The 27,211-nt window shown below is 44.3% G+C and overlaps 1 protein-coding gene across 1 annotated transcript in view; it reads left to right on the forward strand.

Moving 5' to 3' along the window:
* The window catches only part of fancm (FA complementation group M), a 125,536-nt gene that overhangs the window by 54,304 nt on the left and 44,021 nt on the right, over positions 1-27,211 (forward strand). The window contains exons 6-11 of the mRNA XM_055640372.1: positions 2,243-2,375; positions 3,570-3,680; positions 12,130-12,228; positions 14,660-14,850; positions 19,211-19,417; positions 21,095-21,341. Of these exons, the coding sequence (XP_055496347.1) occupies positions 2,243-2,375; positions 3,570-3,680; positions 12,130-12,228; positions 14,660-14,850; positions 19,211-19,417; positions 21,095-21,341 (988 nt within the window). The remainder of the gene's footprint in view (positions 1-2,242; positions 2,376-3,569; positions 3,681-12,129; positions 12,229-14,659; positions 14,851-19,210; positions 19,418-21,094; positions 21,342-27,211) is intronic.

Here is a 27,211-nt window from a genome sequence, read left to right on the forward strand (position 1 = left end):
CAGTAGTTTTCAGAACCAAGGATAACCGACCGGTAATGTTAAATGGTGTTTGTGTCTGTCTGTCTGTCTGTCTGTCTGTCTGTTTGTGTCTGTCTGTCTGTCTGTCTGTGTGTTCCACTCCGCCAGTCGCCGGCAATCCGCTGAAAAATCGCCTAAGTGGGATAGGCCCATCAAGCTCCACTGGCTGGAGCTGCGTCTGCGGGCGCCTCCGTGGTGCCGAGCGGGCGAGTAGCAGAGTCCACTTCACGGCCACCGAGGTGCCCAGGCGCGGGCACCATCGGCCGCTTCATCCGACCTGGGCTTCTACACATGAGGCCCCGGCCGGGGATCTACGCGGTGATCCAGGAGGCATCGAGTCCGCGGCGGTGGGGTCTCGCCGCGGCGGGGCCTTCCCAAATTTAAAAATCCGCAGGGAAATCTATCCCTTCCTCATTTTTCAGTTTTTTCCTTGTCTCATGTCTGGTGGGGGAGGAGGAGGAATAGAGGTAGAGGTGGGGGAGTGGGGGAGCTAGGGAGTGGGGAAATAGAGGGTATGCGAGGAGTGGGGGATAAATGGATAGGAGGGGGGTAGGGAGGGGAGAGGAGTTATGGAGGGAGGGAGGGAGTGACTGAGGGTAGGGGAAGGAGAGGGATGGAATGGTGAGGGAGGGATTGGGGAGGGGAGGAGGAGAGGGGAAACATCCTGGGACGGTAAGGAGGGAGAGTGGAGGGGATTAAGGGAGAGGGGGGTAGGGGGGGAGAGGGGGGGGAGTGAGGGAGGTAGGGAGTGGGGAATAGAGGGAGACGAGGGCAGTGGGGGAGGTGTGAAGGGATAGTGGGGGGATAGGGGGGGAGGTGAGGAGTGGGGGTGGTGGGGGATAGGAGGGGGTAGGGAGGGGAGAGGAGTTATGGAGGGAGGGAGTGACTGAGGATAGGGGAAATGAGAGGGAGGGGAGGAGGAGAGGGGAAAGAAGAGGGGGAGGGAGTGCTGGGGGATGAGGGGAAATGAGCTGCTCCTGCACAGTTGGGGGCAATGCATGAGCGGTGGAATATTGCGTTGGGGGAACGGGTTGCGTTGGGGGAACGGGTGAGTGGTGGAATATTCCGTTGGGGGAGCAGACCCAATGGGACTGCACTTAGTCTATTCATTTTAAATCTAACTGCCACATAAATTCATTTCATGCTACATCATGTTGTTGAGACCAAAATCAGATCAGCCTTGTCCTTAGTGAATGCAAAGCAGTCTCGGGGGCTATATGGGCTACACTGGTTCCTAATTCTTATATTCTAATGCTTAAAGGACTATTTTTTTTAATTTGAAAGCTTCAGATACCACTGGCTTCTCATTCCAGCATTGTTTATTTGAATCCCAAGTTTCCCTATCTCTGTGCTAGTACTCCTATCTGGATCAATACTCCAGGCTTCTGAATATAATTCAATAAATGCAACCACGTATGCTACTATGGAAAGAAGATGCAACTAAATTATAATGCGGACCACAACTCCTGAACAGGTCCCCTTGATCTTCACCTACCACCCCACCGCAAGAGGACATGATTTGAGAATTAAGGGACAAAAGTTTAGGTGTAACATGAGGGTAAACTTCTTTACTCAGTGATAGCTGTGTGGAATGAGCATCCAGTGGAAGTGGTGGAGACAGGTTCGATTTTATCATTTAAAAATAAATTGGATAGGTATATGGGCGGGAAAGGAATGGAGGGTTATGGTCTGAGTGCAGGTAGATGGGACTAGGTGAGAGTAAGTGTTTGGCACGGACTGGAAGGGCCGAGATGGCCTGTTTCCGTGCTGTAATTGTTATATGGTTATATGGTCCTTTCACAACAGTGATGGATTTCTGAATATTGAGGGAAACAAGGAAGGCTTGTGCCGGAAAATAACAGATTAACCTTGATCTTGAAGGTGAAGCAGGTTTAGAGGACCAACTGGTCTTCTACTAGGTCTTGCGTCGCGAAAAAACATAAGAAACATGCTTTGCTTAAATAGTGAAACTGGTATGAAATCCACAAAGACTGAATGTGAAAAAGCTTACAAGAAAGATTATAAGGAGACACAGAGGATGCAGATGCTGGAATCTTGAGCAAATAATACATGTGGCCACAGCTAATTGAACAATTTCTCTCAAAAGAATATTAAAAATATCACCATATTTATACCAGAAATTAAAGATGAAATTTACTATTACAAATTGGCATCTTCAATAGTCACCCAGCTGACTTTTTTTCTCATTACATTTTTTAACCAGGGTGTTCAACGAGGTATGGCAGAAGGAGATTATGCTCTTTGTATTAGTCTTTACCATGGATATGAACTTTTATTACAAATGGGAATGCGCTCTTTATATGCCTACCTCGAAGGCATTATGGATGGGTCCAAAGGTAAGATCATAGTGAAATGAACTCTGTATATTGAAGTATAGGACCACATCTGTGTTATTGTCTACATAGTCATATATTCAATTGATATACATTGCATTTCTTATGTAGTAGAGTATCCTCCATTAGCTGTGGTGAAACTTCTAACTGTAAATTCTACTTTATCTTTTAAATGGAACCTATATAATTGGAATTTGCTAATCGGTTAGTTCTATACAACACTATTGAATTTAGGGATGAAATTATCTTTCTATTTTCTATTTACAGAACCATTCACTAGAAACACTTAAGTTTTATCATTCTCAGAAAACATGGCTGAATAATATTTGGAATGGTCATACTGAGAAATTTACCGTAATGTTTTGAGGGAATGGTTGTCTGCACTATTGAATGGCACATTACACATTATGATACTAAGAATACTATGGTGCGTGTGCAGATGTGGTGAAGATGTCGCTATTTAGAGCATACTGCACACCACTCTACACTGTGCACCTGTGGTCGAACTATGGAAAGACAAGTTTGCAAAGACTAAAGGTGGCATATAATGATGCCATGAGAACACTGCTAAAGAAACCTAGATGGTGTAGTGCCAGGAATATGTTTGTGGCTGCAGGAGTCAGTACTTTAGAAGCTATCCTAAGACATCACATGTATAAATTCATTTGCAGGATAAATGACTCTAAAAATGTAATTATTGTGGCCTTGTCAAACATAAGGGTTAGCACTACACGCTACGAATCCCAGCTGTGGAGACACTGGTATCGTTGTCTCGTAGGGCATTGATCATTCTTTTAATCTGGATTTTTAACTTATGTATTGTGTTTTAAAAAATATATAATTTATGATGCTTTTATAAGTGATATACTATATATTTATATTTATATGTATTTATATAAAAGTGATATATTTTATATGTACTTTATGATATTTAGTATGCAATGCATTTTTTAAATTATTATTTCTTTTTTTAATGTAATGTTGACCCTTGTCTGGACCACGAGCGTAATAAAGTTTATTATTATTATTATTATTATTATTATTATTATTATTATTATTGTTTTCTTACCTGTGGTGTCACAATAACCTCTTCACCAGAGGCTCCAGATTTAGTATATTTTGTGGACATTTCGAAGTATCTTTTGTAAAACAATATTTCTTAACTTTTATAACAAAACAAACTCTGCTTTTGTGCAGGAATGACACGAGTATGCAATGAACTTTGCAGGAATGCTGTTTTCATGGAGATGTACGAGAAGCTGAAAGCCACGCTCTCAAGTGGAAGCACTCTTTTAACATCTCAAAAGGGTACCCGTTAATTTTACTCTATTCATTATACATTCATCATATAAGGTTAATCAAATAACAGTCAAATGAAAACACTTTAAATATGTGGAAAAGAAAAAGTACCAGTTATCCTTCATTTCATCTCAGAAATTCATTGTTGTTGTTCGTCCTTCGTAGTTGAAGAAGACCGTGGCCTCACTGTTTTGTTTGTGGGTCCAGAGGTGTGGATGCTGCAAGACGGTTGCCCTGCCAGCAGCGTGTTAGTCACTTCTACCTTTTTTGTTTATTTTAGTATGTCCAAATGTTTGTTTTAATGTCTCTCGGTGTGTCTTGCGTGGGGGGGAGGGGGTAATGGGGGAACCGCTTTCGGTCGCCTCCTCCACGGAGAGGCGACTTGTTCCATGTTGCCTCCGTCGTGGCCTAACACCAAGGATTGGTGCGGCCTTTCCCGGAGACGGGCCCGGAGCTTCAGCAGCTGGCACAGCGTGAATTTTTAATCGCAGAGCGGGCGAGCCCTCGCCAGAGGTCGCCAGAGGGGAATGCTCCGATCGCTGGCCCGCGGCAGCCTGAAGCCGCTGTCCGCGGAGATTTCAGCTGGCGTGGCGTCCGGAGCCTGGGATCCCTCGTTGGGGGCCGCGAAGGAGAAGAGTTCCGACTGCCGCGGCCTACAACAGCTTGAAGCCGCGGGCGCAGCGGGGGCTCACTTACTTACCATCCGGAGCGGGATTCCTCGCCGGGAATCCCTGGAGAAGAGCTCCGACCGCCGGCCTGCGGCCTATGTCATCTTCAAGTCGCGGTCTCCGTTAGGGAAGCACCGATTCAGTACATCTGACCGTCCGCAGCGGCGACTGCGGATGTTTATGGTCCCGACCACGGGGGAAAAATGGAGGCGGACTGAGTGAACTTTGTGCCTTCCCCCACAGTGATGAATGCTGTGGTGGATGTTTATTACATTTTTTATTATATATTGTGTGTTCTTATTATTGTACCGATGCTGGCAAGTTAATTTCACTGCACTTCATTGTGTGTGTGACGAATAAATCTGACTATTGACTGGTGAGACCGTTCCGGTGCCGGAAGGATCGCCCGCATATGGGACACAGTTGGGTGGGTGCTGCAGTAGAAGTTGAAGTGGCTCCAGCCTTGCGTGCTGTGCGTTTCCTCTGAGCTTCTGCCGTGCGCTTCTTCTCAGCTTCACGCGCACCTGTGGTGATCTTGTTTCGCCCATTTGGGTGGTACAGGTCCTGAAGAGACGACCGGAGACTTGCGTTTGCCTTGGATTAAAGTGAGGGAGAGTTGCGCAAATCGTCAGCCTCGCTCTGGATCCAGGGGCAAGACATACTCAAGACGGCTGGCGATATGTCAGGATGCAGTGGATGGCCACCAGTATTCTACATGAACATTGTGCCTTAATTGCGCTCCACGACGCTGTGCTGGGTCCACCATCCTTCCCGTTGGACCGCCAAATCCGCATATTCCACCGGATCCAGTCTTCACCTTTCCTGAATAAGGTAATAGTCACAAGTTTGCATTTGGTGTTTTCTTTCACCCCTCCAGGGCGCTATATGGAGGACGCCTGTGCGTGAATTTGTTTAACGTGGGGAGACTGGGAGACAGGCAGCCACCCCATGGTCCTTGACAGATCTGGGTCAGGATCCGGTGGCATGAAGTCCAAGACGACCGGAGACCCTTTTCTGCTGCAGCCTTCATCCACCTTCCCAGCTGTTGTGACACTCCACTAAGGTCAGCCATCGTCCTCCGCCTGTTCCACAGTTGAGGTCTTGGTTGGATTGCTCTTTGTCAGAGACCTCCCCCTCGACCGTACTGCCATGGGTGGCCCTACCAGGAGCATAGCTCCAAACGGCATCGCTCTCCGGATCTCAAGTCCACACAAGCTTCTCCACCACGACAAGTTGACAATCCACAGAAATTCATTAGGGGACATATGAACATCGTAAGAAAGAAACGTCTATGATCAAAGACTGACTTTTAAGCATTTCCTATGTAATGTGTAATTTCTCAATTGTAATTATTATTATCACACTGGGATATGTGCAAGCTCTCAAAACAGCAAATTAGATCAAATTTAGTTAATGATACTAACATGGGAATAAACGCTGCCAAGGACAGCAGGAGAACATGTTGCTCTTGTTTGTATTGTGTCATCAACACCTGAATAGATTTGAATATTAGAAATACTGCAATGGCTAGATGTGTGAAATATGAATGGAAAATGCACATGATCAGGCAGCACTTGTGGAAAGTGAAATAATTAGCGTTTCGGATCTGGGATCCTCAACGGAAAGAGACCCCAAATGGAAAGGCTCGCAGACATAAAACAGGTACTGTTTCTCATACAAAAAGATACAGTGTTGGAGTGACTCGGCGGGTAAGGCAGCATCCTTAGGCGATGTTTCGGGTCGGGACCCTTCTTTAGACTGATTGTAGGGGAGAAGGAGGGAAAGAAACCTGAAAGGGAGGAGGGACAGGACAATGTCTGATAAGTAATAGGTGCATACAGGTGAGAAAGGATTGAAGAGTTGCGAATTGAGAAGCTAGATGAATGAATATAGGTGGAACGAGAGGGGAGAAATAGGTGAGCAGGTGGGGCACAGGGGAGGGACACGTTAAACTGACAGCGCTCTGTTTAAACCTTTGAGCGCCAAACCGTGCTGTGTGTATTACCTTTACACCCCTGTGCGGGCCAGATTCGAAAATTTCCCCAAATTAGTTCATTTCCCTAAATTTACCCGAAGACAACTAGAATAAGGAGAAAACCGTTTTGGTCACCTCCTCCATGGAAAGGCGACTTTTTCCATGTCGCCTCCCCGTGGTCTAACATCGAGGATCAGTGCAGCGTTTCCCAGAGAAGTGCCTGGGGCTTCAGCAGTGGGTGCAGCGAGGACGCTTTCGTCACGGAGCGGGCGAGACCTTGCCGGGGGTCACCGGAGGGGAGCGCTCCATTTGCTGGCCCGCCGCAGCCTGCGGAGCTCCAGTTGGTGCGGCGTCCAGAGCCTGGGATCCCTCGTTGGGGACCCGGAGGAGAAGAGCTCTGACCGTCGGTCCGCGGCCAACTTCTACCGAGGCCGCGGCGGGGCCTTACCATCCAGAGCGGGGTGCCTCGCCGGGGATCCTTGGAGAGGAGTTTCCGACCGCCGGCCCTGCAGTCTGCAGTGCTTCTTGCTGCGGCGCGGCGGGGCTTTAGATCTTCGACTGTCGGCCTGCAGCCTACACAAACTTGGAGACACGGTCTCTGGTGGGGATGCATCGATTCAGGACTTACCTGGACTTACCTTGTCTGAACATCTGGACGTCCGCAGCGGCGACTGTTCTACCCCCCATCTCTCCCCTGTGCTCCACCTACACTCTCATCTATTTATCCCCTCTCCCATCACATGATGCCACCATCTGCATTTTCTTGTTTCTACAGTTTCTCATATCTCATGTTCCGCTTGACCCGCTGTGATTTCTCCAGCACTTTCTGTTATCCCACTTTTTAAGAAAGGCGGAAGAGAGAAAACAGGGAATTATAGACCAGTTAGCCTGATATCAGTGGTGGGGAAGATGCTGGAGTCAATTATAAAAGATGAAATAGTGGCACATTTGGATAGCAGTAACAGGATCGGTCCAAGTCAGCACAGATTTACGAAGGGGAAATCGTGCTTGACTAATCTTCTCGAATTTTTTGACGATATAACTCGGAAAATGGACCAGGAAGAGCCAACGGATGTAGTGCACCTGCACTTTCAGAAAGCATTTGATAAGGTCCCACATAGGAGATTAATGGGCAAAATTAGAGCACATGGTATTGGTAGTAGAGTGCTGACATGGATAGAAAATTGGTTGGCAGACAGGAAACAAAGAGTAGGGATTAACAGGTCCCTTTCGGAATGGCAGGCTGTGACTAGTGGGGTACCGCAAGACTTGGTGCTGGGACTGCAACTATTTACAATATACATCAGATTTAGATGAAGGGATTAGAAACATAGAAAATAGGTGCAGGAGGAGGCCATTCGGCCCTTTGAGCCAGCACCGCCATTCATTGTGATCATGGCTGATCGTCCCAAATCAATAACCCGTGCCTGCCTTCTCCCCATATCCCTTGATTCCACCAGCCCCTAGAGCTCCATCTAACTCTCTCTTAAATCCATCCAGTGATTTGGCCTCTGGTGCCCTCTGTGGCAGGGAATTACATAAATTTACAACTGTCTGGGTGAAAAGGTTTTTTTCTCACCTCAGTCTTAAATGGCCTCCCCTTTATTTTAAGACTGTGGCCCCTGGTTCTGGACTCGCTCAACACTGGGAACATTTTTCGTGCATCTAGCTTGTCCAGTCCTTTAATAATTTTATATGTTTCTATCAGATCCCCCTCATCCTTTTAAACTCCAGTGAATACAAGCTTAGTCTTTTCAACCTTTCCTCATATGACAGTCCCACCATCCCAGGGATCAATCTTGTGAACCTACGCTGCATTGCCTCAATCACAAATTAGGAGACCAAAACTGTACACAGTACTTCAGATCTGGTCTTACCAGAGCCCTATTCAACTGCAGAAGAACCTCTCTACTCCAATACTGAAATCCTCCTGTTATGAAGGCCAACATTCCATTAGCTTTCTTCACTGCCTGCTGTACTTGTAAGCCAACTATCAGTAACCGGTGTACAAGGACACCCAGGTCTCGCTGCACCCCCCCCCCCTTACCTGACCTGAGCCCATTGGGATAATAATCTGCCCGCTTATTTTTGCCACCAAAGTGGATAACCTCACATTTATCTATATTATACTGCATCTGCCAGGCATCTGCTCACACACTCAATCTGTCCAGGTCACCCTGCAACCTCCTAATATCCTCTTCACAGTTCACACTGCCACCCAGCTTTGTGTCATCCGCAAACTTACTAGTGCTGCTCCTAATTCCCTCTTCCAAATCATTAATATATATGGTAAACAGTTGCGGGCCCAACACCGAGCCTTGCGGCACTCCACTCGCCACTGCCTGCCATTCTGAAAAGGACCCGTTCACTCATACTCTTTGCTTCCTGTCTGCCAACCAATTTTCTATCCACGTCAACACCCTACCCCCAATACCATGTGCTCTAACTTTAGTCACCAGTCTCCCGTGCGGGACCTTATCAAAGGCTTTCTGAAATTCTAGATACACTACATCCACTGGCCTCCCTTCATCCATTTTGTTTGTCACATCCTCAAAAAATTCCAGAAGATTAGTCAAGCATGATTTTCCTTTAATAAATCCACGCTGACTTGGACTAATCCTTTTACTTCTATCTAAATGATTGAAAGTAACATTAGCAAATTTGCAGATGACACAAAGCTGGGTGGCAGTGTGATCTGTGAGGAGGATGCTATGAGAATGCAGGGTGATTTAGACAGGTGAGTGGGCAGATGCATGGCAGATGCAGTTTAATGCGGATAAATGTGAGGTTATCCACTTTGGTAGCAAAAACAGGAAGGCAGATTACTATCTAAATGGTGTCAAGTTGGGAAAAGGGGAAGTACAACGGGATCTGGGGGTCCTTGTTCATCAATCAATGAAAGTAAGCATGCCGGTACAGCAGACAGTGAAGAAAGCGAATGGCATGTTGGCCATTCTAACAAGAGGAGTTGAGTATAGGAGGAAAGAGGTCCTTCTGCAGTTGTATCGGGCCCTAGTGAGACCACACCTGGAGTATTGTGTGCAGTTTTGGTCCCCTAATTTGAGGAAGAACATTCTTGCTATTGAGGGAGTGTAGCATAGGCTTACACGGTTAATTCCTGGGATGGCGGGACTGTTATATGCAGAGAGAATGGAGCGGCTGGGCTTGTATACTCTGGAGTTTAGAAGTATGATAGGGGATCCTATTGAAACATATAAGATTATTAAGGGTTTGGACACGCTAGAGGCAGGAAATATGTTCCCGATGTTGGGGGAGTCCAGAACCAGGGGCCACAGTTTATGAATAAGAGGCAAGTCATTTAGAACGAAGATGAGGAAACACTTATTCTCACAGAGTTGTGAGTCTGTGGAATTCTCTGCCTCAGAGGGCAGTGGAGGCCAGTCCTCTGGATACTTGGATACTTTCAAGAGAGAGCTAGATAGGGCTCTTAAAATAAGCAGAGTCAGGGGATATGGGGAGAAGGCAGGAACAGGATACTGATTGGGATCATGATCATATTGAATGGCGGTGCTGGCTCGAAGGGCCGAATGGCCTACTCCTGCACCTATTATCTATTGTCTATTGTCTTTATGTGTAATTAGACTTAATGCACTATCTGAAATTGACAAGCTTGTCAGTGAAGTGATCCCTTTTATTGTACAGACATTCGGGGTCTAGTATGTGTGTTTAGATATTTAGAATGTCATAAGCAACCCTTTCCTGAGATAGCAGAGAATTTATGAGCATTTATCAACAAGGAATATGAAACACGGAAGCTATAATAAACATAAAATACAGGGCTATTCCAGTGCCAAATTAAATTAATCTCAGAAGAGTATATTTGATATATTTTTAGGGAAATTTTGGTTATTATCTTTTATATGAAAAAATCATAAATGTTGCAAATCGGCAACCAATCAATTTTAGCACTATATATAAGAAAGGGCCAATGGACCTTCAACAAGTTGTAGAACAGATTCAACAGTATACTAGAATTGAACAATACATGTATTTTTTAAATATAGAGGGTTTAATGGGATAGGGAGAGAGCTACTTTCTCTGATGCAGGTTGGTTATTGCAAACCGAGCGGTGTAACCAACCTGATCTCCCGGTGCCTCAGCACTTCAACTCCCCCTCCCATTCCGAATCTGACCTTTCGGTCCTGGGCCTCCTCCATGGCTAGAGTGAGGCCCACCGTAAATTGGAGGAGCAGCACCTCATATTTCGCTTGTGCAGTTTACACCCCAGCGGTATGAACATTGACCTCCAATTTCAGGTAGTCCCTGCTTTCTCCTCCCCAGCTCTCCCTCAGCCCACTGTCTCCGCCTCTTCCTTTCTTCTTTCCGTCCCCCCCACCCTCACATCAGTCTGAAGAAGGATCTCGACCTGAAAGGTCACCTATTTCCTTCGCTCCATAGATGCTGCCTCACCCGCTGAGTTTCTCCAGCATTTTTGTCTACCTTAAAATTTGATGTTTGAATCTGAAAGGCAATTTGAGCTCAGAGTTCAGTAATTTCTCCTTAAAAAGTCTAATGAAATTCTGAAACTATCTGTCGCCTAAAGCTGTTGAGGTTAATTCAATTGAAAATTTCAAAGGAGATATGGATAATCGACTGTTATAAAAGCAACATTGATAAACGGAGTTAAAGTACAACCCAATAATGCTCCAACTGAAAGATTGAGTGACTGCTAAAGACTGATGAATTCCTTTTATTACAGTGTCTAATAATGTATGGTGTAAATTTGGGACACATGACGATAAACTCTCTTGAATCTTGAAAGGAGCAGGAAATAGCATTGATTTATTTTTACTGTTGTGCTAATTGTTTGGCCCTGAAGATGTAGTTCATGAGTCTTAACAATGATAAAAATTGGTTGAGCCACAAAATATTAAATATGAGTACCAAATATGGAGGCAAGCAAAGCTACTTATGTATTTACCTTTATTGTACCCATATTCACTGTGCTCTTTCTCATCGCATATGAAAACCTAAGGCACTAATTTTAAAAAGAATGAAGATCTCAGAACTGGTAAAGTGCTTGGGCCATCTGTTTGTTCTATACTTGTAGGCTCCTGTGAAGTTCATAGACAGTTTATATTCCTTCATAAACACTTGATGGTATTTAGGCAGCCTACGTGGATGATCGCAATAGGTACCAGTGCACATTTTGCTTTTGATCATTTTGGTACATATATAGAAATATAACTTTTTAATTCTGAGAAAATATCTCATGATTCAACCCCCATCAACCATTTTTGTCCACCTCCCTCTTTTGGTTCCATCTGTCGACTACCCACAAATGTTTAATTCATTTAGTCCCTTTCATCTGCCTTTCGCCACTCCCTTAATAGTTTCCATTATCATCTGCTCTACTCATTAGATTCCAGCATTGCCATCTTTTGTGTTCTCACTTAACATTGTCTCTAGTTTCACTCTCCCCTTCCCTTACCTTTGCTCCATCTGCCCTTTTTGTCTGCCTTAACCAATCCTACACCTGCCTCCATCTCTCAGTTGTACCTATCCCATCTTCGACCTTGCTCGATCTGTCTGTGGCCCTTTGTCTCTGATCGGTTCAACAATTATCTACTCGCTTTTGTCGTGCCATTCCCCCCACCCAACTCATTCTTCCTTTTGCTGGCTGACTTCACCCTTCACTCTCAGCCCTGAATTAGAGTTTCAACCCAAAACATCACAATTCCTCACCATCTCCCCATCCCACAGATAGTACTCAAACCCCTGAGTTGTTCATTGCAGCCTTTGGATATATTTATTTTTTCAATATTCATTAGTTTTGCAACATGTTTTATTTTAGGTCCTGAAAATGAGAAACAACTCATCTACAGTCACCCTAAGCTACAAAAGCTTGAAGAAGTTGTATTGAACCATTTCCATTCCCGGGCAGCATGTGGAGGTAATGTGGATTTGGGCACGGCTGCTGGTTGTGGTCAAAAAATTAATCAAATCCCGTTTTTACCCAAGTTTAAAAAAATAGTTCAGGGTGTTTCTAGATCATTGATTTGATAATGTATCGATGTTAACATCTTTGGAGTCACAATGTAATTGCATTTTAATTAGATCTATATTGTATAGGATTCAATTTTCAAGTCAGGTCAGTTTTACTAGCCTTTGAGCTGCTGAGGGGACGAGAAGCGCAGGAGATTTTAAAAAACAGCTGTGAGTGTCCGGGAGTGACGGTTCCAAGTAGTGTTTAAAAGAAAGGCAAGCACTAATGGAGCCGGTACTTGCTGAGGTTTTGGGTCAGGAGGTAGAGCAGAGGGTGACAACCAGATAAGGTAAGCTCTATTTTTGGTAACTTGCTTCTACAGTCCAATTGCAGATATTGCATTAATCCCCTGTGATCAATCTCTTTCAAAACAAGTATTCCCTTTGGAATACTGTTGCAGGAGAGCAGCAGCACTCATGTCTGTGGCACCGAGCCTGGCTCTGAGGCAGAGGAGGGAAAGGTGAAGTCAGGCAGGGCTAGGAGACTGGATAGTGAGGGGAGTGAACAGGAAATTCTGTGGCTGCATACAAGATTCCAGAATAGTGTCTTGAGAGGTGTGTTGCCTCTCTGGTGTCAGGTTACAGACTGAATCCGAGTGACCAGAACATTGTTAAGGGAGAGGGTGAGCAGCCAGAAGTTGCTGTGCATATTGGCACGACTGACAACGATAGGAAAATGGATGAGGTCCTGCAGTGTGACTGTAGGAAGTTAGATAAAAGGTTAAAAATCAGGACCTCAAGTTAGCAATCTCTAGTACCATGAGCTTGTGGGTAGTAACTGGAGGGAAGGTCAGATGAATGTGTTGTGGAGGAATTGGTGCAAGGGGAAGTTACTCAGTGTCTTGGACCATTGGGATCTTGTCTGGGGCAGAGGTGACCTATACAAGAAGGACTGGTTGCACCTGAACTGGAAGGGGACCAATATCCTGATGGGCAGGTTTACAAGTGTCTCAGGAGGATTTAAACTAGATTTTCAGGAGGATGAGATCCAATGCAGTAGAGAGGCTGGAAGTCGATACAGAAGTCAATGTCAGCAAGTTCAATACACAGAACAGACATGAGCATGTCAGGGAGCAAGGAAAGACGGTTAGGTTAATTGCATTTATTTTATTGCAAGTAGATTAACAAGTAACGTGGATGGATTCTGGGCAAAATAGGTACCTGCAAGAGACTAAGACGTTATAACCATTATAGAAGTGTAGCTAAGGTAGAGGCGGGATTGCGAACATCACAACAGTAGTCAGGGATGAAATTATAAAGGAAACATCCAGTAAATCAACATGCGTGAATCTGAGAAATTAAAGGGGGGGGTGATCACCTTCTTAGAACTATACGGTAGGCGGCCAAATAGTCAACGGGAAGTGTATGAGCAAATATGCCTGGAGGTTCCAGACAGCTGCAAGACTACTAATAGGGTTGTCATAGTAGGAGATTTTAACTTTCCCAATATAGACTGGAAGTGCCAAGGGTTTAGATAGAATAGAATTTGTCAGGTGTGTTCAGGGAAGTTTATCATGCATTATGTAGATGGCCCTACAGGAGAGAGGTCAGCTTGATCTCTTTAGGAATTGGGCAGGACAAGTGACTGAAGTGTCAATGGGTGCACACATTGGGACCAGCGACCCACCTCCAGATGCTACATTTGGCTGCACTCTACACGTTGTAGTATTAAATTAAACAATGACCTGTATGCCTTTGACATTTTGGAGAGGAAACCAGTGGTGGGTGGGGAAGGAAAGCCATGCCATCACAGGAAGAATATGCAGACTCCATACTAACTGCAACAGAGATCAGAATTGAAATTGTGGGTGCTGGATCTGTGAGGCATAATTATGCAGGATATATAACATGGAATATTACAGAATCACATGGATCACAGAAACTGTTGGTGAGGAAACCTCTGCTTTGGAAACTAAGGCCCATAGTAATTACTTGCAGTAGGTCGTGAAGCACTGGAATTCTCCAAGTTAGGGTTGTAGAGGCTAAATCATTGGAGCTATTTAAAGAATAGAAAGATTTGTTGAAAACCTGGATAACTGAACACAATTTGGCCCCACAGTCCTGGCTGGTCCAATCCTGGCCTCAACACCATTTCCATTCTTAATTTTCCATGTAGTCCAAAAACTCTCCATCTTGGTCTTGTATAGAGATTTGTGACCCAGCCTCCCCAGCTTTCTGTGGTAGATAGAAAATTAAAATAATTCTGACTTTTGTGTGGAACAGAAATCTTCTAATCTCATAAATAAACAAGCACTTATTCTGAAAACATGCTTGTTAGTTTTATATTCCCCCCTATGTGGAAACATGTGATCAGCATGTCTCTGAATTTTTTCCCCCAGGTCCAAACACATCTGGTGGAAAGGTTGATGGTCCAAGTACTCGTGTTATGATCTTCTCCTCATATCGGCACAGTGTTCAAGAAATTGCTGAGATGCTCAGCAAACATCAGCCTCTTGTGAAAGTCATGACATTTGTTGGACATGCTTCAGGAAAGAATACCAAAGGGTTTACACAGAAGGAGCAGCTTGAGGTAACTTGGATTTATGAATCGGAAAGTTTTCGAAGAAAACCATATAGTTATGCATTTAATTGCTAAAACAAACTATTGCAAGAATGATGCTCTGAACAAAGCAGGTAAGGATTATAGACGTTTTCCATCACAGGAGGTCATAAGTGTAGAACAGCTCTTAGAAAAGCATCATCATCAGTGGTCTAACTCCATTTCCTCCCTCTTTCCTCACAGCCCCGTAAATTGCTTATTCTTGCATTATTCCCTTTTAAGGGCACTAATTCACTCTGGACTATATCCTGCGTTAATATATCCTCTTGTTGCCCCTTATTTATCTTTCAATTTTGAATCAATTCATCTTGTTTTTTGAATTACCTGCTAATGGGAACAGCTCTCCTTTTAAACCAGCTCTGCCCGTGAACCTCTTTATCTTATCTCCTCACAACCATCTTTGCTCCAGGAAAAAGAACTTTGAACTTCTGCAGTCTAACCTTGCAGTTGAAATCTCTCTTCTGTGGAATTATTCTTTGGACTTCAGACTTTACTTTTAGACTTCACAGATACAGTGTGGAAACAGACCCTATGACCCACCAGTCTGCGCCGACCAGCGATCACCCCATACACTAGCACTATCCTACACACGAGGGACAATTTACAGAAGCCAATTAACCAATTAACGTCTCTGGATGTGGGTGGAAACTAGAGCACCCGGAGAAAACCCACGCGGTCACAGGGAAACGTATAAACTCCATACAGACAGCACCAGTGGTCAGGATCAACCCTGGGTCCCTGGAGCTGTAAGGCAACAATTCTACCACTGTGGTGCCCTTCACCTTTAGGATCCTCCTATCATTCCTTTAGTGTGGCAAGCACTCTTGGATACAATACTCCAGTTTTGCAAAGCCTTAATTTCACTTCGCTACTCTTGAACTCCATGCCAACTATTTATGAATCTCAGAAATTTAAGATGTTTTATCAACCACTCTCCCAATAAGCCATGTAATTTACAGCATTCATAATAAGGTGGTTGAGTACATTGACACCCAGGACCTGTTCCTGTGCACACTTTTTATACCCCATAATATTGTCTCTCCTTTCGCCAGAGTTTTAGATTTGTACTCCTTGTATTAAATTTCTTCTGGCACTGACTGCGCATTATACCATGCCTTTAAACTTTCTTCATCTTAAAATTCAGAACTTTCACCCTGCAAGTCCATGTCAAAGTATATGTTACCATTCTCCAGTTTGAAATAAAAACAGCTCGTAAGACTCATCGATTAATCTAGCATGGAAAATGGCCCTTTGGCCCAAGTCGTCCATGCCGACCAATCTTTGTAAATGAGGTAGTTCCATTTGCCTGCATATGTCCCATATCCCTCTAAACCTTTCCTATCTATTATTGTGTAGATGTCTTTTAAATGTAGTTATTGCATCCACCTCCACAGCTTTGTCTGGCAGAACATTCCAGATACACACCACCTTCGACGTGAAGAAAGTGCCTCTCCGGTCTCTTTCACATCTTTTCCCTCTCACCTTAAATTTAATTCCAAGTTCTTCTAACCATGGATTCTTGATGACTCTACCTTCCATGACTATTTGCTCTCTACCTTTAAACTGATTTTTAATCCATGCTGTCATGCTTGATCCTTGGTCTGAAAAATGCCACTAATGGCAGTATTTAATTAAACATCTCTTATAAATGAGCATGAAGAATTTGATACTTTAATCATTGAGTGATTACAATGTCACTTTGAATCATGAAATAGAAGGAGGTTGTTACGGCAATTTTCTATGTGTTGGCTCTCTACCAGAGCAACTTGTTAGTTCTATTTCCTGGCTGCGTCTCTATGGCATGGCGTGGCTTGGGACATATCTCCTTACTCAGTTGTAATGAAAGTCCCCCACCTCATCCCCAATACCTGCAGGCAATGTATTTCTGATCCCATCAGGAAAAATAAATCACTTGCATTTCTCTTAAATTTTCCTCTCCTTTATTTTGTATCAGTGATCTCTAGTTCTTGGCTCTTCTACCAATGGGGACAGCCTTCCACTAACCACTGTGCTCATGCCTCGTTTTCTATAATTCTGTCATCTTCTTTTGGTCATCTTCAAAGAAAACAAACCAACCTCTACAGTCTGTCCTTGTGACTCATCCTATAATCCATCATGATACAGTAAATCTTCTTTGGACCACCCCCAATTCTTCCACATCCATCCTGTAACGAGATGACCAGAATTGAACACATTAGACCAGATGACCATTTTATCAAAGTTCAGCATGACCCCTCTGTTTCCTAGTTATGTCTCTATTGATAAAAGTCCAGAACTGCATATGCCTCATTTCCTGCTTCTAATGAAATAGAGCATAGAACAATGAACAGCACGATACAGGAACAAGCCATTCAGTCCACAATACCTGTAATGCCGATTATGCTAATTTAAATTGCCTATCTGCCTGCACATTGCCTTAATCCCTTCATTCCCTTCATTCCCTGCTTGGCCATGTGTCTGTCTAAATGCCTGTTCAACATATATCTATTTATTTTCATCGCTTCCCTTGATTGGCCATTTTGGGCACCTTGCACTCTCCGTTTAAAAAAAAAACTTGCCTCGTTAATCTCCATTAAACTTTCCCCCTCTTACCTTAAAGCTATACCCTCTAGCGTTTGACATTTCCTCCTTGGAGGAAAAAGACTTTGGCACTCTACCTTATCGATGCCACTCATTATCTTCTATATTACTAAAAGTCTGTTCTTGACCGGTTTTGGCGATCTGTGCTGCGATTTCCAAGAGAACGCCGCCACCTACAGCCGTAATTTTTGGCCACCTCGCTCAGAGCCCCCCTCCGTCGCATGTGTGCCGAGGATTTTTCCAGTCGATGAAAAATGACAGAGATATTAATGATTTTACAAAATTCCCCATTCTCTCTGCTGCCCCCGCTGGCGGCAGGGGGGATGGACTATAAAACCAGGAAGTGGTGTGCCTCAATTAGTCTGCAAACTGGAGGAAGGCAGAGGGTCATGTTTCTCTGAGCTGTGAGTAACACTGAACACATGTCCACACAACTGTGAGTAAGTACCCTTAATGTGGTTTGAAAATGAAAATATGGTTAAAGTAAAAAAGCACTGCCTGCAAATGGTTGTTTGGGGGGTTTTGCGTTGAAATAAAAAGGCACTCTCTCTCCCCCCCCCCCTCCCCCCCCTCTCCCCCCCTCCCCCCCCCCCCTCTCCCCCCCACCCCCCCCCTCCCCCCCCCCTCCCTCCCCCCCCCCCTCCCCTCCCCCCCTCCCCTCCCCCCCCCCCTCTCTCTCCTCTCCCCCCCCCCCCCCCTCTCCTCTCCCCCCCTCCCTCCCCCCCCCCCCTCTCTCCTCTCCCCCCCTCTCCTCTCCCCCCCCTCTCCTCTCTCCCCCCTCCCCCTCTCCCCCCCCCTCTCCTCTCCCCCCCCCCCCCTCTCCTCTCTCCCCCCCTCCCCTCTCTCTCCCCCCTCTCCTCTCTCCCCCCCTCTCCTCTCTCTCTCCCCCCTCTCTCCTCTCTCCCCCCCTCCCTCTCTCTCTCTCCTCCCCCCCCCCCTCTCCTATCCCCCCCCTCTCTATCCCCCCTCTCCTCTCTCCCCCCCTCTCCTCTCTCCCCCCCCATCTCCTCTCCCCCCCTCTCCTCTCCTCCCCCTCCTCTCCTCCCCCCCCACTCAGCTCTCCCTCTCCCTCCTCTCCCTCTCCTCTCTCCCCCCTCTCTCTCTCTCTCTCTCTCCTCTCTCTCTCCCCCCCCTCTCCTATCCCCCCCCCTCTCTCCTCTCCCCCCCTCTCCCTCTCCCCCCCTCTCCTCTCCCTCCCCCCTCTCCTCTCCCCCCCCCTCCTCTCCACTCCCCCCTCCTCTCCTCTCCACTCCCCCCCCCTCTCTCTCTCTCTCCCCTCTTTTTCTCCCCCCTCCATCCCCCCCCCCCCCACAACCCCCACACGTTGGGGGAACAGACCCAACGGGTCTGCACTTGGTCTAGTGTTATATATTTTTCTCTGGTCGTCCATCAGTTTCTCCTCCAGACGAAACAATCTAAACTTGTCTAACTCTCCTTATTGTTAACACTTACTGAATTAGGCGACATCCAAGGCTTCTTCACCCTGGCCAAAGGCTCCACTTTTTTCTTGTGAAACCAGAGGATGAAATATAGGTGGAAGGGGACATGCGGGAAGGCGAAAGGGAGAAATTTTGGAATTGTTCTATTTCCCTTCCTATGATGAGGATATCTGCATAATAAAAATCCAGATGAAATCTTACAAAGCCACCTAAAACACAAATGTAATGGTCTTATTTTGATATTGAAGAGTGATGATTATATAGGGAAGACCACAGCTTTAAAATGTTCTTATTTCTTTATTTGTTCCTAGGTAATGAGGTGCTTTCGTGAAGGTGGTTACAATGTTTTGGTTTCTACGTGCGTGGGTGAAGAAGGTTTGGACATTGGGGAAGTTGACCTCATTATTTGCTTTGATGTTCAAAAGAGCCCTATTCGCATGGTCCAAAGAATGGGCCGAACAGGCCGGAAGCGAGAAGGCAGAATAGTGGTCCTTCTTGCTGAAGGACGAGAAGAGCGGGTGAGTCTCCAGTGCTGCTATTATATATTTGCTGATTATCCCATGGGATTTAGGCTGACTGACTTCCACTCTGGTTTCTGTTGGGTCTTAAGGTGGCTAATGAGGCATAAGTAGGAATAGATGACTCTTTCACACACGGGGCAGGTGATGGCTGATGGGGTGGGTGGATAGACGATTTGGGACGTGATCCACTACTGCCTCTTGCATAGGACCTCCCTGTGCTCCTGAGGCATAGACTTGGTCCTCAATAACACCCTGAATGCTCATCTTTTATTTGGAGAGGTTATGTGCTAAGGATTCCAAGGAGTTTGAAGAGTTGGTGTATTTCTTCAGAGGCTTATCAAACAAATCATTTTCTCTTTCTGACTAATAAAGCCTTTATTTATTTATTTATTTATTTATTAGTTATTTATTTCGGACAGAATAAAAGAATAAAAAGCAAATGTGAAACAGCATATAAAAAACAAAACACAAATATTTATAAAGTGTCATAAACAATATCTATAAATAAATGAAATCATATGTGTCTGAAAAGGAGCAGGAAGAAGCCAAAGCTTATTAATTCCCACCCCTTATTCAACTGCTTGTAATTATCTCATACAAATTTAACAGCTATATGTACACCATATGTACACCAGCCACTATATGTACACCAAATTATTTACATTTGAACACTAATCAAATATTTACAATGCCATACAAAAAAGATTATTTCACATATCTTTCCAAGAATTTGGAACATTGACAGTAACTTTCCAGTGCCTTTGAGGTGCCTGCTCAGGATTCACAAGCATGTAAGTGGCCAGGGGCTACAACATCCAGGTAGAATTAGATTTATGTTTGTGATGCATAACTTCAAATGCCTTTTCCCTTTTATTACTCTGAAGGCTGAGCTGGCTGGTGCATCGAAAACAGTGATACATTTCATCGTCAGTGTCTGCCTTCAATGAGATTTAAACTTAAATGAGATGCACTGTATGGAATCATCTTTTGGAACTTTATTGTATTTTTAATTATATCAATTTAATTTATATTGGTATTCTATTCGACTCTTAACATTCATCCAACATTAACTAGTCAAAATGTAATTGTCCATCCAATGCATGTGATTGCAAAACATCTAAGGCAAGGACGACAAGATCATGGAATTCACAAAAAATGGGCTCTGAAGTGCATTATAAATAATTTTGTTTAACAAAAAAAACTCAACATCCCCAAAAAACATAGGGGTATTTTGTTTGCATAGTCTGCAAGATGAGATATATAAATAGGAGAAATATTGAAATAAAGAAGCAAAACCACAATCAGGATTTTGTGAAATAAGCTTGAATATTTTTTACTTTTATCCTTCAGATTTATTTGGTAGATTGCAAATCGTTCCAATCTAACATAACCTCTTGATGCAATACATTTCTAAATGATGCTAAATGCTGCTATAAGGGTTGTCAACACTATTTAGATTGGCTGTTGGACGGTTGGGTGGAAATTAATCTAGAATATAATTTATTGATTGGGACAAAACCTTTTTGAAAATGTTGTCGATGGAGCTCAAGTTTTAAATGTGATAAAAAAAAGTAACAATTAAAGGAAAAGTATTTTTCGGTGAGGATCAAATAGTAATGACCTAATTATTTGAAAAGCTGTTTTGAATTAATGGACATTTAAACCTAATTGCAGACCTACAACCAAAGTCAGTGTTCCAAGCGGAGCATTTACAAAACCATTCTAGGAAATGGTAACAAGACCTTTCACCTTTACGCTAATAGTCCACGCATGGTTCCCAATGGTCTGAATCCTGCTGTGCACAAGATGTACATAACTACTGGAGAGTATGAAACAAATAATGTATCAAGGAACGCAACAAAGCATGGAAGAAAGCCGATTATTCTACTTCCAGAATCATTTGGGTACAGCAAATCTACAGGTAGGTGGCACTTTGCTTACTTTGTGTGTGGATTAACCCATACTTAAAAGGTAAATCTGTTTTAATTATTGTTTTTAAATTTGGAATTCAGGAATCAATAGACCTTTGGGTTTTATGAGACTCATTTAATTAAAATCAAAATTATTGTCCACAAACATAATGTTTTTGAGTAAGGTTGTGGGAAGTTTAAAATTGATTTCATCATTGAGGTTTATTCAAGGATTCGGGAATTTAGCATGTGACCACACCACTTCAAAACATGTAGCTGCCTGGAATCTGCTGCCTTATTTAATGTTCCAGAATACAATATCTTTTTTTGTTTTTGAGCTATAGCTTTTGATCATGAAGCTGTGGCGAGGAAGCTGATGTGGTAAGATCTGGCTTTTTTACATAACACTTCCTTGCAGTGAGGTGGCAGTTGTGGCATTGGTATGCTCATCCTGCAGGATGTGGAAAGTCTGGGAAACGTACAAATTCCCTGAGCTCTACATCTGTGGGAAGTGCATTAAGCTGCAGCTCCTGCCCGACTGAGTGAACTGCTGTACAACCTTAGGATCATTTGCGAATATGAGCATCCTAGATAGGAGTTACAGTGCGGTGGTCACTATGTGTGTGTGCAGGCAGAAGATCCAGGCAAAAAGTAGATGGGTGACCACCAGGAAAGGTACAGAGAGCAGGCAAGGAGTGCAGAAATCCCCTGTGATCATAGGGCACCACAGTGGTGCAGCTAGTTCAGCAGCTGCCTCACAGCACCAGAGATCCTGGTCTCGGGTGCTGTCTGAGTGGATTTTCCTCCAGGTTGCTCTGGTTTCCTCCCACATCCCAAAGACGTGTGGGTTTGTAGGTTAATTGGCCTCTGTAAATTTCTCTGTAAAAAGAAGATAGTGGTTACAAAAGTGGGATAACATAAGTTAAGATAAGAAAACATAACACTAATGTGGACGTGTGATCGATGGGCCACACTGATTTGGTGGGACAAAGGGCCTGGTTCCATGCTGTATCTTTCAATCAATTACATCAATCATTCCCTTCCAAAACAAGTATACCCTCTTGGATACTTTTGGGGGATAACCATTAGAGGAGAGCAACAGCAGCAGTCAGGTTTATGGAAGTCTGCTTTGTAGATTTGATGGAATAGTGCATTCCCTGCAGATGTTGCTTGATTTTGCTGGTTTTATTCTGAACAGAGCTAAATCTTAAATCTTAAACTGACCACCTCCAGTTTAAATTCCATTTGGAATATTTTGGAGGGCCAAGAAACCAAGAACCAAGAACCAAGACCTTAAGTGAAACAAAAACCACACAAAAGATTTCCCTCAAAATGTGTGGTTGAGAGTTGCGCCTACTATAAGAGGTTAAGGGACAGGTTACACCTTAACTGGAGGGGGCCGACATTCTGGCAGCCAGGTTTGCTCCTGCTGCACGGGTGGGTTTAAACTAAATAGCGGGGAGGAGTGGTTGACAAATTGGGAGTCTAAGGATAGAGTTGAAGGGGAAGAGAGTACAGGAAAAGTTACGAAAGACACCCAAATTAATGGGGCAGAATGTTCAAGAAGGGATAAGAGAGTAAAGTCAGGTGAAATAGGAACCGGGATAGAAACATAGAAAATAGGTGCAGAGGTAGGCCATTCAGCCCTTCGAGCCTGCACCGCCATTCAATATGATCATGGCTGATCATCCAACTCAGTATCCTGTACCTGCCTTCTCTCCATACCTGCCTTATCTCCTTTAGCCACAAGGGCCATATCTAACTCCCTCTTAAATATAGCCAATGAACTGGCCTCAACTACCTTCAGTGGCAGAGAATTCCAGAGATTCAACACTCTCTGTGTGAAAAATGTTTTCCTCATCTTGGTCCTAAAAGATTTCCCCCTTATCCTTAAACTGTGACCCCTTGTTCTGGACTTACCCAACATCGGGAACAATCTTCCTGCAGTATAGTACAAACCTACCAAACTAAACATAGTTTGGCAATGGGAGGAAACCAGAGCATGAGGAGGTGACCCAGACATTTACATGGAGAATGCCCCACAGTCCTGGTTCACAGCAGACAGCACCCGAGGGGATTCATCTGGGGATTGCTGGAGCTCTGAGTCAGGCTATCTCACTGCACCCCTGTGCCATCAAAACATTTAATTGGCTTTAAAGCTTTCTGAGCCACAGAGTAGGATACAATAGACAATAGGTGCAGGAGTTGGCCATTTGACCCTTCAAGCCTGATAATGTTATAAAAAATGCAAATAATTGTGAGCTTCTCTCCCCTGTTGGCGGTAATCAATAAGGGAAGGCATTGCAGCCCCCAGCTCACCAGTATCAGTGAATCAGAGTACAGTCAAGCAAGTGGCATATATACCCTCATGTGTTGGTAAAGATAACCATTAAACATAGAAGCATTATGTGCAGGAAGTAGGCCATGTCGGCCCTTGGAGCCTGCATTCCGCCATTTGCTTGATCATGGCTGATTTATCCAACTCAGTATCCCGTACTGCCTTCTTTAAATCCATACCCCCTTTTGATCCCCTTAGCCACAAGGGCCACATCTAAACCCACTCTTAAATATAGCCAATGAACTGGCCTCAACTACCCTAAGTGGCAGAGAGTTCCAGAGATCACCACTCTCTGCGTTTGCTCCTGCTGCACTGGGTTTAAACTCATCTCGGTTTTAAAAAGGATTTCCCCTTTAAGGGGAAGAAGCTGTGACCCCTTGTCCTGGACTTCCCTAACATCGGGAACAATGCATCTAGCCTGTCCAACCCCTTGAGAGAGATGAGAGAGAGGAGGTGAATACCGAATTAAAAGTGTTATATATGAATGTGCGAAGTATAAGAAATAAAGTGGATGAGCTTAAGACTCAGTTGGAAATTGGTGAGTCTGATGTGGGAATTACAGAGACATGGCTGCAAGAGGATCAGAGCTGGTAACTGAATATTCAGGCGTATACGTCCTATCGAAAAGACAGACAAGTGGGCAGAGGGGGTGGGGCGGCTCTTTTGGTAAGGAATGAAATTCAGTCCCTTGCGAGGGGTGACAGAGTCAGAAGATGTAGAGTCATTGTAGGTAAAAAGACCCTAATGTGAGTTATCTACAGGCCCCCCAAACAGTAGCCTTGAGATAGGGTGCAAGTTGCATCAGCAGTTAAAATTAGCATGTAACAATGCCACGGTGGTTATGGGAGCTTTCAACATGGAGATGGACTGGGAAAATCAGGTTGGTACTGAACCCCAAGAAAGGAGGTTTGTCGAGTGCCTCTGGGATGGATTCTTAGAGCAGCTTGTACTGGAGCCTACCAGGGAGCAGGTAATTCTGGATTTAGTATTATGTAATGAACTGGATTTGATAAGGGAACTCGAGGTAAAGGAATATCATAATATGATAATATGATCATCATATTATTATCATAATATGTTAAATTTTAATCTGCAATTTGAGAGGGAGAAGGTAAAATTAAAAGTGTCAGTATTTCAGTTGAACAAAGGGGACTATGGAAGCATGAGGGAGGAGCTGGCCAAAGTTGACTGGAAAGGGACACTAGCAGGAACAGCAATGGCAGGTGTTTCTGGGAATAATCCAGAAGATGCAGGATCATTTCATTCCAAGGAGGAAGAAAATTCCAAGGGGAGTAAGAGGCGACCGTGGCTGACAAGGGAAGCCAGGACAGTATAAAAATAAAAGAGAAGACTTACAACATAGCAAAGATGAGCAGGAAGCCAGAGGATTGGGAAACTTTTAATGAACAACAGAAGGTAACTGAAAAGGCAAAACAGGGAGAAAAGATGAAGTACGCAGGTAAACTAGCCAAGAATATAAAGGAGGATAGTAAAAGCTTCTTTAAGTACGTGAAGAGGAAGAAATTAGTTAAGACAAATGTGGGTCCCTTGAAGACAAACAGGTGAATTTATTATGGGGAGCAAGGAAATGGCAAACGAGTTGAACAGGTATTTTGTTTGTGTCTTCATTAATGAAGACAGAACCAATCTCCCAGATGTACTGGGGGACAGAGGACCTAGGGCGATGGAAGAACTGAAGGAAATTCACATTAGAAATGGTGTTGGGTAGACTGATGGGACTGAAGGCTGTTAAATCCCCAGGGCCCCAGGGTACTCAAGGAGGTGGCTCTAGAAATCGTGGACGCATTGGTGATCATTTTCCAATGTTCTATAGATTCTGGATCAGTTCCTGTGGATTGGAGGGTAGCTAATGTTATCCCACTTTTCAAGAAAGGAGGGAGAGAGAAAGCAGGTAATTATAGACCAGTTAGCCTGACATTGGTGGTGGGGAAGATGCTGGAGTTGATTATCAAAGATGTAATAGCAGCGCATTTGGATAGTAGTAACAGGATTGGTCCAAGTCAGCATGGATTTACGAAGGGGAAATCATGCTTGACAAATCTTCTGGAATTTTTTGAGGATGTAACAAGTAAAATGGAGAGGGGAGAGCCAGTGTATCTGGCTAGTGTACCTGGACTTTCAGAAAGCCTTTGATAAGGTCCCACACAGGAGATAAGTGGGCAGAATTAGAGCACATGGTATTGGGGGTAGGGTATTGACATGAATAAAAATTGGTTGGCAGACAGGAAATAAAGAGTAAGGATTAACGGGTCCCTTTCAGAATGGCAGACAGTGACTAGTGGGCTACCGCAAGGCTTGGTGCTGGGATTCAGATTCAGATTCAACTTTAATTGTCAGTGTACAGTACAGAGACAACGAAATGCAATTGGGACCGCAGCTATTTACAATATACATTAATGATTTAGATGAAGGAATTAAAAGTAACATTAGCAAATTTGCAGATGACACAAAGCTGGGTGGAAGTGTGAACTGAAGAGGATGCTATGAGGATGGAGTGTGATTTGAACAGGTTGAGTGAATGGGCAGATGCAAAATCATGTGAATAAATGTGAGGTTGGGGCCTAGTACCGTGGAGCGGCCTCCAACCGGAACGACGTGGGGGCTCCAGTCGCAGAGCCTGCGGACTACTCACCATCATGGGGCTGGCCGGCCTCGGAGCGTGGAGAGCGGTTGTGGCTCGATGCTGCGGCCCGAATCTGGAGCTGACTCGAAGGGCCGAATGGCCTACTCCTGCACTTATTGTCTATGTATCAATGTATCTAAGAGCAAATAGCCGAAAGATGGGGTTGATTTGTTCTTTATCTTGATTATGAAAATAGGAAAATGTTGTGGATAATTGGAAGAACGTTATTAGAAAATACAATGGGACATTAGCACCCACATTAAACTAGTCTATCTTGTAGGATTTTTCCTTAAATTGTGGTGCTGAAGTATACGGCAATATCACATTCTAGTAGTTAGATATAGACATTAGATATGGGATCATAGACATTCAGCTTTTCTGATCAGGTTAAGATGCTTTTGGTATATTTAGGTAATGAAATCAGAAAATTCTCCAGATTCTATGGATGAAAAACTGTTGTTTATCTTCATCAGAATTTTAATAATATTCTACATTTTTAAAAACATATTCAAAGGTAAATAGGTGTAAGAGACACCAACCAGGTGGTTATCTTAAGCCCTATTTCTTACTACTATCCACCCTAGAAAATGTTGGTGAAACAAAAGTAATTCCCTTGGTGGACTAACACTCTTGGCACTGACTAGCTTTATTTAAATATATACTAGACCAAGTGGGGGGGGGGGGGGGCTCCAGGGGGGGGGGGGGGGGGGCCTCAGCGTCACACACTAAACCACACGCGCCACACACTAACCCCCCCCCTTGATATATTAATATTATTCATTCGCTCCTTTCCCTGCCCTATCCACTCACGCATAACCCCCAACTGCACAGGCGCAGCTCGAGGGGAAGGGGAGAGGGGGAGAGGGGGGGAGGGGGAGAGGGAGGGGGCGGGGGGGAGG

The sequence above is a fragment of the Leucoraja erinacea genome, chromosome 9 (genome assembly GCF_028641065.1).
Source record: "Leucoraja erinacea ecotype New England chromosome 9, Leri_hhj_1, whole genome shotgun sequence".
NCBI lineage: Eukaryota > Metazoa > Chordata > Chondrichthyes > Rajiformes > Rajidae > Leucoraja > Leucoraja erinaceus.